The sequence below is a fragment of the Acinonyx jubatus genome, chromosome D2, assembly GCF_027475565.1.
Source record: "Acinonyx jubatus isolate Ajub_Pintada_27869175 chromosome D2, VMU_Ajub_asm_v1.0, whole genome shotgun sequence".
NCBI classification, from domain to species: Eukaryota; Metazoa; Chordata; class Mammalia; order Carnivora; family Felidae; genus Acinonyx; species Acinonyx jubatus.
In genome coordinates, this window is record NC_069393.1 from 33,027,811 (window position 1) to 33,040,011 (window position 12,201).

A 12,201-nucleotide genomic window follows, 5' to 3' on the forward strand; every position below is an offset into this window, starting at 1 on the left:
CTCTTCTTCTCTTTTTACACAGATGTCTCAGGATTCCATAAACTCTTTAATCAGCTCATTTCAATGACTGGCCCAACTCGATATACCATTAACTTTTAAAAATTGTCTACATAAGCCTGGATACAAACCAGTGTTATCATTAAAGGAGGCTCAAACTGAAAAATTAAAATTAAAAAAACACAAAGGAAAAAGGTTTTCTTGTTCTTAAATATTTTAATGGAAACATTTCTGGTCAAATTGCAAAAAGTGGACTAACAGTGTTTAAACATTGTACCAGTATATTTGAGAAGCTGAATGAAAATGAACAAATGAAAGAAGTATCTACCTTTCCAAAATAAATGTAATACGATAAAGAAAACTTTATTCTAAAATGATGTCAATGTATTGACCAAGCTGCATATGGTAAATAAACATCATTTCAAATTCTGTTTTTCACCTCCACAGCAGCGTATGAAGTTGATGGGCTCTCCTAGAGAGCATGGAAATCTTAAGCAACAGTCAATTTGCCCTCAATTTCTCTATTTAAAATTTTTCTGCTGACCTGTTGTCGGTAAACATACATATATTCTGCCCACCTGAGAAATATTTAATTTTTTTCTATGGGTATGTGTTCACAAGGTGAGGGGTAACCCTTTTTGGCCTTTGACCAGTGTTGACGGTTTTCTAAGTAAATGCTTTTTCCTATCGATCAGGTTTTTTGGGTGTTTTTTTTTCTTTATGCTGCCTTTTCTCCATCTTCTCTGCACTTAAAGCCAGGACCCCCAAATCCTGCCTCGTCTCTTCACCCTTGTCCAATCCCACATGGTTCCCCCAGTTTCCGCGTAGAGTGACACCTGAGGGCCAAGCGCGAACCCCTGCGGCTGGCGCTAACTAGGCGCGAATCGGGCGGACGGCTGTCACTGGGGAGCAGGCGTGGGCCAAAGCCGAGGTGATTTCTGACTGCTCATCGCCCGGCCCCGCGTGGCTGAAGGTCTCCGAGCCCCTCGGTCCGCCCAGGCAAGCCAGGCGTGCAGCTGTCGCGGAGCAGGAAGCTAACCGCGGCCTCTGGGCCGCTTTGACAGGCCCAGGAGGAAAAGAAATGGGCTCACTGCAGATCGGAGACTCACCCCCACAACTAGAAGACCTCGAGAGCGAAACCCCCGCCTCGGGCCTGAAGGCATGCGGGAGACCGCGGAGCCGCCGCTACCGACTCAGCCCAGCCCAGCAGGGGCCCGCCCAGGGGCCACTCCCCAAGGGAGGCAGCCAGTCACTCGCCCGCCCTTCCGGGCCCGCTCCGGAGGGGACGGTCTCCCGCCCGCCCTTACACACAGCTCCTCAGGCCAGGCCCCCAGGGCTTCGTCCACCTCTCACCTTTGACGACGCGGTCAGCCCCGGGAGGGGGCGGCGGGGGCGGGGGTGGGGGCGGTGCAGCCCGGGCCGGCTCCGGGGCGGCCATGCTGGGCCCGGGGCTCGGCTAGGCGCTGGGCCGGGCGGGGTTGGGGGCGGGGGCGGCGGCTACCAGAGCCAAGCGGCGGCGCCGCCGGGGAACATGGCGGACCCTCTTTCCCTACAGAGGGGCTAAGACCGGCATGCACCGCGCTTGCGGGGGCGGGGGCGGGGCAGACTCTAGGGACCTGGGCAAAATTACTGAGGCTGGGAGAGAAACAGGACGAGGCCAAGGGATCAGGTTAAAATTCTGGGCAGGCAGAAACAATAGACCGTTAAGAGGAAGGGCTATCTATTGCTAGTAGCTGCAGTGAATGAGCGCTAAGAAACATGACATTGGCTCTCATGGAGCTCCTAGTAAGATGGCGAGACTTATTCAAACCTGAGAATCTCCTACTAATAGAGAAACAAATGTATAACAATTTGACTACCAAATCTGAGTACTTTGGTTGGTAAGGGACAGGAAAATAGAGGAGGCACTGTAGGTTCTGGAGGGAAGTGACCGTTCAAAATGGAGTTTGAGAATCTATCTGACCCTTATGTTTAGAGCCTGGAATTGTCAAGAGTCTGAAGGCACAGGGTGAGAATATAGATAGAGCAGAATAGGCTCCAAGGGTTAAGAATCAAAATAGGTAAGGGGAAAGGGATGACAACCAAGGGATGTTCAAAGTATACACCTGAAAAGGACACAGCCTCCCTCTTGATCCATTCAGAAAATAGAGATTTGGGAGGCAGAGGGGTACATAGAGAAATTAGTTCCTCATAAAAAATATTTCATATGGTACTTTTGTGCACATACAGAATCTGAGCCCTGATGACTTACTTTATAGGGATGGACCTTCATGGGGAAGGGAGTAGTGGGACAAGAACTGATTGTTCAATCAATAGTTACTAGAAGGTATGTGTATGACAGTAGATGTACTGAATCACAGGGCAGAGACCAGCATAGCCACTAAGATCTATATATCTTGATGGCATACAATCCAAGTGGCATGAGAAATTCCTGCTATCCTCCTGAACATTAAATTCTCATAATCTGTTCATAATGGATGGTGTTAATTAGGTAAGCAGTGGTCCAAAGGTCTCAAAGAACACCTTTCTACCTCTTCTGTCAATTTCAGTGATCTTGAGACGTGGGATAAAAGAGGCGGGGAAGTGTCCAAAGGGTATTCTTTGCAAAGGGAGCCCACAAAATATCCTTTAGAGGGAGAATTGGGAGTGAGGCAGAGGTGAAAATGGCTGTTTCTGTGCAATAATTGTTCCTCTTCACCATCAATAGCTCTACCTGCTTCAATGATTTGAGGACCACCAGAGGAAGTACAGAAATTCCACAGGGAAGGCAAGGGTAGTGGCAGCCACGGGAAGAGAGCAAGGAAGGGATAGGAGGCACAAACTTGTAGAAGGAGGGCACCAAGAATACATAGATCAGCAGTGGGTTTCTAAGAGGGGTCTGAATCCCCAAAAAAATCTCCCTAAGGAGGGAAGGATAAAGCATGTAACGTTGTGTTTTTTAGCAGGAAAGGAATAGGAAATACACTAACAACAGTAATAACAAGGAAAGCCATTCTACTTTAGGGGCCCATTAATTCCTACCTTTAGTATATATCCAACTATTTGGCTCCTCACCTTCACTCAGTCAAAAGACATACACACACACACACACACACACACACACACACACACACACACACACACATTTGTGCCATGGTCCTCTCTTTGGGAGCCCCAGTACCCTGGGAATTGATATTTCTTGCTTATTCAGGCCTTCCCCTACATCCCCGACATAAAAGAGCAAGAGCATACAAAAGGCATTAAATAGACAATTAAATCACAAGGAATTAAATACAACTATCTTAAAGATTTATTAATGAAAAATACTTTACAAAAACAGTATGTTTGGCCCTAAAATAGTTTAGCTGACTCTGAGGGTTTACAATGGTGACTGTGCAAGTGGCAGTAATGGCTCTGCTGCTGAGGACAGGAAGGTGTGTTAGTGTGCCTAACTCCATCTGTTCAGAAGGGCAAATGTTACGTTGGCAGCTCTGCATTCTAGGCCTAAGGTGTCGGGGCACAGGGAAGGCTGACCGTTCATAATACTGGGGCAAACAGGCTGCCCTAAATGATGTGGTCAGGACCATGACCACACAGCTACATGTCCCTCTGAGGATGAGATATGGGGAGACAGAAGGTCAGGTAATAAGGATAGGTAAGTAAAACAAAGAAGAGAAGTTGGCAGTATACTAGGGAACACAGGATAAAGGCTCAGGTGCAGGTGGGGGCATAAAGGATCCAGGAATAAAATGGTGACCCTAAGATCCTAAGAAATGACTAGTGTCTGGGGTAATATGGATTCATCTGTAAAGTTGGCTCAAATAGAGCCCAAACCGCAGTTGCTTCCTTTTGCTAGGTGAAAGAAAATTGGAATTTCAAATATTCCCTCTCAAAGAGCCAGGTCTTGTTAGGGGTTCCTGGTACCCCTAGGACACTGCCAACTCTTACGTCGAGATGAGACTAGCACAACTCTAGCAGGGATGCAGGGTGCCAGCTCCTCCACAGTACAGTTTAACAGAGAAGGCTGTGGTTCCAGGAAAGGGAAGGGGTGACCCTTACCACCTATTGTGCTGCAGGGCCCTTGCCCTTGTCTGCTCTCTTCCAGGAGCATCTGCTAGAACAAACAGAAACTCCTCTCCCCCTGTTCTCCTGTGCCCAGATTGTGGGGCATAACTGCTTTGCCTCCAGTCATCATCGGGGGGCATATCTACTCTTCGAGGACCAGGGGCTCGAGACCCAGGAGTTGGACCCAAATTCCAAGCTGACCTCAGGGGTTCATGAAGATTGTTTGATGGTGGAGACACAGGGTGAACAATGGGAGGGTGGGAGGATGAATGGAAAAGATCCCCCCAGGACTGAGCATGAGGAACCTGAAGGCCCTGGCGCCTTTCTGGTAGTGTGGCAGTGTGTGTCAGTTGAGGCGTGCACCCTGGAGTACTCAGGAATCTGGCCCCAATATGCTGGTTGGTCTCTGACCATGGTCCCCAAGAGGCATCTATTCTGGAAGGATGGGGGAGACTCTGGTAGTTCAGAGTCCGTCCTGTGTGCTTGACCCCCTGGCAAGTTTCACCCCTGTCACACATAGCCAGAAACTGCTGGACACTCCTCGAAGTTCCTGAAAAGAGAAAAAGAAACCCAAATATTAAGCATCTTCAGTAAACCATTCTCCTTCCCAGAGGATCATTCCTGGCTGTACCTCTCAACTCCCCACACCTCCAAGAGCATACACCTCAGGGGAAGAAGACTAGCTTTGCTTTTAATTTCATTTTTAAGAATTCTTAATATACATCAAAATCAAATCTCTTCCCTCCTACCTGGGTAAATGTTGCCATACTTCCACTTTACTCCACTATAATTCTTCCTCCATTCCCTCCCCAGGAATGGCTCCCTAATATTGCAAATGTATACTCAGTGTAACAACTCTACTCTTAGAGCCACCACTCCAGAACATCACTCTGCTTTTTTAATTTGGTACCTTCACTCTAGTTAATCTGTTTCTGCTTACATTCTTGCTCAGTCTCTGAGATCTCTTGTTTTTGTTCACACACTCCTACCACATATATAGTGTGGAATGCCTTTTCTACACATCAATTCCCCTTTACTTAAAAAAAACAAAACAAAATACATAATTTTTAAAAATCACTTCTAAAAAATACTTTACATTCTTTATTTTATAGCCCATCAACATCTGCAATATATTTTTATATGCATGCACATTCTGATTATTTCAGCTTTGAGCTCTTTAAGAACAGAGAGCTACCTTCTTTCTCCCCTATATTCACTATAACATTTAGTGCAGAACAGGCTGCACTAAAATACTGCCTGATGGATCAGATGCCCCTAACGACTGTCAAAGGGGGCTGGCTACCTGGCTGTTCCACTGAGTGATAGAAAGTTCATCTACCCAGAAGGCCTGCTTATCCAAACCTCCCTAAAATTTGGACACATATCAGCAATACTACTCTTCTGTTCTAGAACCACAACCACTCCCTGCCCCAAGGCATTTATATCTGTAAGCCAGGGTTTCTCAATCTCAACACTACTGATATTTTGAGCTGATACTATCTGTTGGGGGGGTGGGGGTGGGTGTAGGTAAACTGCCCTGTGCTTTGTAGGATGTTTAGCAGCATCCTGGCTTCCACTTAATTGATGCCAGTAGTACCTCCTATTTCCCATTGAGAATCATTGCCTTAAGCTATAGATTCAGCCTCTTCATGTGGAAGAAAAGTAGGAAATCTTAATACAGAGGGTCAAAGAAAGCCAAAAGGATGCTACCCACCTTCCCTAGGATTGTCTGGGTCTGTATATATGGCACAGGTATTCCATACATAGGGTCTGTCCAGGTTTCCCATTCATTCCTTGTCCTCCTGACTATACCTCAGCTGAGATTCAGGGGACAGTAGGAGAGAAACTAGCTAATAGATGACACTTTTTGTTTTGGGAGGATCCTAAAGACTGAATATTAACTCCCCTTGGTCGCTTATAAGCTTATCATGATAGAGCCAGTTCAGTTTCTAAAGATCTAGACCAGAGCCCCCCAAATCAAAGAACCATGTTGCCCAAGTAATGATTCAATCACAGTTCACCTAAACCAATGATTGATCTTAAAGTGGTAATTCATATCCCTTTACCACCCACCTTGGGACTCCCCCACCCCCAATAGGTATACTGATTTGATCTTTCTAGGTCATCCCTGAAAAGTACCACATTCTGGCACATAATATTAGATTTGGGGAGAGTTACCTGGGGGTCTATGGGGCTCCCCTGTCATGCTGGGCATCAAGACATCTGGGGACAGGAACTGTGGTTGGGGTGGGTAGAGTTGGGGACCAAGGAGAAACACAGGAGGGTCATGGATGACAGGGAGGGAAGAGGAGCTGGAACAACGGTGCCCGGTTTCCAAAGGCTTTTTCCTCGCATTTGATGAATCCTTATAGTGAGACAAGACAAAAAAACATAAAGATGAGGATTAACACACAGCAGGATATGGTTGGGTAAACACAGTGAGGCAAGCAGGGGGAGATGGAGGGGATTAGAGTACCAATATGCCTAGCTCTGGAGAGGGACCCAATTGACTCACTCTTCCCATGAACTCCTCTAGGGACATCCAGACCACTATGAAATGGAGACACAGAACTGCAGATCCTCTTCCTTTAACCTTTCTCATAGCCCTCACTTTCCCATTCTTTAATGCTAACAGTAGAATCAGACTGAGATAGAAATTTAAAAAGAGAAAAAATAGGAAAGAGAAAAAAAATCAGAAAGACTGAGAGACTGAAAAAGAAAATTCTATACTCTCTCTAAATATTGGGAACTAAAAATGTATCTCCTTAAATATACAATCAAGAATTCTGCTACTCCACCATCTCCCCCGTCACTGCTGTAGTGCAGTCTCCTCTTTTGCCAGTCAAGTTTGTAACCACTGATGATTGTGTCAACGACTATACTCCACTAGTCATTCACTTTTGTGGCAAAGTCTCAGAAATAGCCCCTTTAATATTTGAAACACTAATATGTCCAAAATCAAACCAACATCATTCCAAACTCCACCTCCTGGTACCACATTTTCCTAAGTCACCTAGATTCAAATGCTGACATTGCCCTTGATTTCGCACTTCTCATTCACGATTCCTTTAGTTGCCTTTGTCAAGAACACTCATTTCTACCTATAGGTTTTATGTTTAAACTCAACTGGACCACTCCCAACAGCCTCCAATCTGATCTTCCTATCCCAGCCTGCTACTTCCTCACTGTGGCCTGTTAAGTTCCTATGTGTAGCAATGGTAATGATCTTTCTCACTTTATCTCTACCATTCCTGTGCCTTTTTCACTGTAACTTTCTTAACTTTTCCCCAACACACTAACCTCATTCCAACTCAGAGCCTTTTCACTTTCTGTTTCTGTTACCTGGAATAGTCTTCCCATGGCTCACACCATCCTATCACTGACGTCACTGATCAAATGTTACTTCCTTAGAGCTGATTTGCCTCACTACTGTATCAAAAGTAGCCCTGAAAATAACCACTATTACCTCTCTATTCCTTATCCCCTTGCTTTGTTCTATTCTTCTTGATCATACATTGTCTGGGGTTTACTTGTTTATTGTCTTTCTCTCCTGGTAGAATACATTTCTTTTTACTCCAGTATTCCCAGCACCCTGAATAGCACCTGGAACATTACAGGCACCTAATAAATAATATATTAAATAAAACAATCTATATACCAGTGTATCTTATTTCCTAACCAAGTTGTAAGCTATTCAAGGGCAAAATTTGTGTTATTTCATCAGTGTATGCTCATAGCAACTACCACAGCATGGAACATAGGAAGCATTTACCATATGGCCTAAGGACCAAGTGCCAGTCCTCTCAGCATGTGACATAGCCAACTATTCCTTTATTCTGCACAGAAGAAGTGATGCCACACTGGTTTCCCTTTTACCTCTCTGGTCCTCACTCCTTTTAGGGTTCTTCAGATAAACCATTTAAATACGATATTCATCAGAGATATATCCTTCTTATAATATTCTTTCCTTCTCCTCACAATATTCTTTCCCTCTTTTCAAAGGTTATGATTCTTGAATCTTGGTTTCAAGCTTTTATGTGTCACATCCAAAGGCCTACCAGATATCTCCACTCAAATATAGTATATCCAAAATTATACATATCTCTTCCCTCAAGTACCTCATTGTCAACCAATAATTCCAGGTTATCATCCTTGATTCTCCTCTCCCCATATGAATCAGACACCAAGTCCCAATGATTTTTACTTCTTCTTTGGCTCGCCAACATGTCCACTTCTCTCTATGCTCCCAAACTTCGTACTGTGGTTCATGATATGACTCTTAGTTATATTCTTTCCAGTCTCATTTGTTAATTCTGTCCAACAGAGTCCTCGCCAGACTCTAATCCTGCCATACCAAATAAACTTTTAATTCAATGAATATCTGCTTGAAGTCCCTTTACAGACTATATTCATTTTACTTCCTTCAGGAAGCCTTCCCTGATCCCTCAAGTCTGGTTTAGATGTCCCTTCTATTATGCTTCCATAGCATTAAATCCTATCATATTATAATTCTTTTATTTATCTGTCTCCCCAGGTAGACTGTAAGGGCCATGACAGCAGGGACTACATCTAGCTCACTCACCACTATATCCCCAGCACCAGGCACAATACCTGGAACATATGCTCAATAAGCATTTGTTTAAAAGAATGAGTCAGTGAATAAATAAATGGTATAGGAATCAGGAGAAAGAAAGCCAGCTCCCTAGAAGAGTAACAATTTGCTATTAAATTCACTAACAGTACATGAGAACAAATGTGAGGCAGAAAAGACCACCTTCCCCCAAAAGAATGGCAAGATGTTCACAGTTGTTTAGGAACTTATGAACAATAACTTGGAAAAAATGACTGCTGTTTGGGAGGGAAAGTGGATCTGAAGGACTAGTGGAACAGAGACTTGGTTTTCTCTATGTACCCTTTTGTACCTTTTTATTTTTATATCATGTATCTAAAAAAAATTTTTTTTTAATCTTTATCAAACTGACCTAGTGAACAAGCTTTAATGCACTAGAGCTTTGCATCCTAACCTCCATTGTAATGAAAACTCAATTTGCTTGGGCAAGTATGTGAAATCCTCAAAAGCATAATTTATAAAGCCAGCCACTGAAACTATCTGACTTTCTTGATCTCTGTTGACTTGGTTGTCCCTTTCACCTACAGATCACTGCATTAATTCCATATGAAAAGCCTCAAGGAGGAAGATTTTAAATCACTTTCCTTTTCTTGCCAAGCACATGCTTTATTTTAGCATGAAAGCATACTAGATCCCATTCAATCATATACTGGAGTGGGGAGGAAAAGGCAAAAAAAAATATCTCATCCCATCTCTTCCCTTCCTTTGATTAGTACAATGGGTTTTGATCCAATCAGCAGCCATTGATTCTCACTCAGACTTCTCTCAAGGCTAGTAGGACTCTTCTCACCCTAGGGAACCCTTTAATATGCCTTCCAGAACTGCTCTAGGGAAGGGACATCCCTCTGGGCTCTAACAAAATGTATGTCAATAAAGTAATGACTATGTGTCATCATTTTTGCTGAGTGCACATGGCTTTCCCCCAAATTACAGCTTTTAATTTCCCCTGCCCCTTCACATATAGTGTATTTTTACCTAGCAAAAGAAAGACAGTGCTCTGAATAGAGACCCTGATTCTACTTACAAAACTGTGGGAAGAGACTGGAGCCTCGTCCCTCTCTGAGACAACTGTGCCACTGAGACTGCGTGAGATGCGGTGAAAGTTCTCTGCACCGTACTGATCATCCTCCCCATACTCCCTGCTGGGGCCTCGGCAAGGTGCAGCCTTCAAACACACAGACATACAGAGGCAGACACAAAACACCAGACCTATGGTTTTCCCACAGACCCTGTCCCCAGGGGTATGGGAGAAAATAGGGTAAGACTCACTAGTACAGACCTGAATTAATGTATTTGAAAGGTAGTGGCCATATGACAATCTTTTCTCATTCAAAAGAAGCCCCATCATTAACCTTGTTCTCTTCTAACAGCCCCATATTACCATATCCCTGCTTTACCACCAACCCTACCAGTTATATCTTTCCACACTTCCTGTCCCAATGCACCACCCCATGCCAGCACTTTAGGACCTGAGGCTGCTACCTGAGAAGCAGGCACTGTGCTGGCTTCATGGAGACTGTGCTCCATTTCTGCTGTTGGGGTCCTTGAGAGACCCAGGCCAGGGGCTGAGTGCAACCTCCTCCCCACACCATCTGCAGAGCCTGAGGAGGAAAACATAAATACAGGTTGAAGCCATCTCTTCTCCCGAAGCCTAACTTCAGCATGAGAGCAAGAAACTCAGTTCTTTTTTCATGAAATAACAAATAAGCATCCCTAAATCCAGTGAAGGATGTACTCCTGAGATGTAGAAACAGGAGTTTCAGAATACGGATAGTTTCCTATAGGCCACAAGAGTCTCAGAACACAGGCTTTAAAGAACATTGTTATAGAAGGGGCTCTGTGGACAGACAACTGAATGTCCCCATCTTGCCTTGTTTCATTTATGTAAGCACAATCAGCTTTACTTCTCTCAGACTTACGCCCAAGACTTAAAATATATACAGAGGAAATCGTCCGACAAAGTTGTTCTCTAGAGCATCTGTGATGACAAAGGGAACATTATCTTCTGTCCAGTTAGAAATTGAAATGAACACAGTAATCATCTATCAAACCTCCTCATATTATATAACAGGAAAATGAGTTCCAGGGTCTGAAAGGTAGTAAGTAGATTAACCAGAATTAAAATTCAAGTCTCTTGATTTTCACTTCCTATTACTATGAGTAGGAGCTCTTCAACAATATTTTATATGTGTAATGCTCTTTTATTTCCCCATTGGCTTCTCTCAATTACTAAATGCTTAAATTCTGAACCATTACTAAATGCTTATCTCTTCCTCAACATCTTGCTAGATTATTAAGAGCTGCTCCAAACTGGATATGTGACTCCCAAGAGGCTCGCCCCAATACAACTAATTAAGTCTTCCATTCTGAAAATGCACATGCCCTTGACCTACATTTGGTGTATATGTCTATCACCAATTCATATCTTGATTTGCTATTTTGATTCTAATATATGTATCTGGCTAAAGGAGGATATTCCTGATACTAATCTAAAAGATCAAGCTAAATATTACTTTTAGTATTTCCTGGTACTTAAATGCAGAGGTTCCAATACCACCTGAGATTCATCTAGGAGCTTTTAAAAATACAGATTCCTGTACCTCTCCACAGCCCTGCTGAATCAGAATCTTTGTGGTGTGGAGTCTGGGAATATTTCTTTTTAAAAGGTTCCCCAAGGGGCACCTGGCTGGCTCAGTCAGTGGAGCATATGACTCTGGATCTCAACGTTGTGAGTTGGGAGTAGAGATTACTTAAAAGTAAAATCTTTAAAAATCAATAAATAAAATAAAATAAAACAAAACAAAAGGATTCCCTGAAAAGCATAGGAGAATATCCTCAAACATTGTTGAAGAAAATTTGAAATGTTATAGTCTTCTTAAAAAGCTGTTTAGAAATATCCATTAAAAATGAAATATATTTACCCTTTTATCCAACAATCCTACTCCTGGGAATAAGAAGCAAAAATACCAGTTTACTGAGGCATTATTTAAAGTGGCCAAAAAACTAGAAATAAAGTAACACCCATTTATAGCAGGATGGCTAAATACACTATGGTATTTTCAATAACAAATATTGCCCAGGGGCACCTGGGTGGCTCAGGTGATTAAGCTTCTGACTTCAGCTCAGGCCATGATCTCACAGTTCCTGAGTTTGGCCCCACACACGTTGGGCTCTGTGCTGACAGCTTAGAGCCTGCTTCAGATTCCGTGTCTCCCTCTCTCTCTGCCCCTCCCCCTCTTGCACTCTGTCTCTGTCTCTCTCTCAAAAATAAATAAACATTAAAAAAAATTAAAAATATTGCCCAGCCACTAAAAATAATGAATTGAGTTAAACTAGATGACTTAGAGGGATTTTCATAAAGTATTGTTAAGTTAAAAGGGAAAAAATTGGGGCATCTGGGTGGCTCAGTTGGCTAAGCACCTGACTCTTGATTTTGGCTCAGGTCATGATCTACTGCTCATGAGATCGAACCCTGTGTTGGGCTCTGCACTGTGCACAGCCTGCTTGAGATTCTCTCTCTATCCCTCCCC

The 12,201-nt window shown here is 43.5% G+C and overlaps 2 protein-coding genes across 27 annotated transcripts in view; both read right to left on the reverse strand.

Moving 5' to 3' along the window:
- Positions 1 to 1,505, reverse strand: part of PPP3CB (protein phosphatase 3 catalytic subunit beta) — a 58,040-nt gene extending 56,535 nt beyond the window's left edge. For 6 of the 7 annotated variants that reach the window (XM_027062281.2, XM_027062278.2, XM_027062280.2 and 3 more), the window contains exon 1: positions 1,351 to 1,504. In XM_027062281.2, the coding sequence (XP_026918082.1) occupies positions 1,351 to 1,435 (85 nt within the window). In that variant the 5' untranslated portion in view covers positions 1,436 to 1,504. Of the gene's footprint in view, positions 1 to 1,350 lie in introns of all 7 variants that reach the window. The other variant, XM_027062279.2, reaches the window with a different exon arrangement.
- Positions 1,506 to 3,263: 1,758 nt separating this feature from the next.
- USP54 (ubiquitin specific peptidase 54) overlaps positions 3,264 to 12,201 on the reverse strand; it is a 128,394-nt gene continuing 119,456 nt past the window's right edge. For 16 of the 20 annotated variants that reach the window (XM_053207487.1, XM_053207482.1, XM_053207485.1 and 13 more), the window contains 4 exons: positions 10,154 to 10,272; positions 9,696 to 9,836; positions 6,220 to 6,406; positions 3,264 to 4,591 (listed from right to left, as the gene is read on the reverse strand). In XM_053207487.1, the coding sequence (XP_053063462.1) occupies positions 4,032 to 4,591; positions 6,220 to 6,406; positions 9,696 to 9,836; positions 10,154 to 10,272 (1,007 nt within the window). In that variant the 3' untranslated portion in view covers positions 3,264 to 4,031. The remainder of the gene's footprint in view (positions 4,592 to 6,219; positions 6,407 to 9,695; positions 9,837 to 10,153; positions 10,273 to 12,201) is intronic. The other 4 variants (XM_053207490.1, XM_053207491.1, XM_053207495.1 and 1 more) reach the window with 2 other exon arrangements.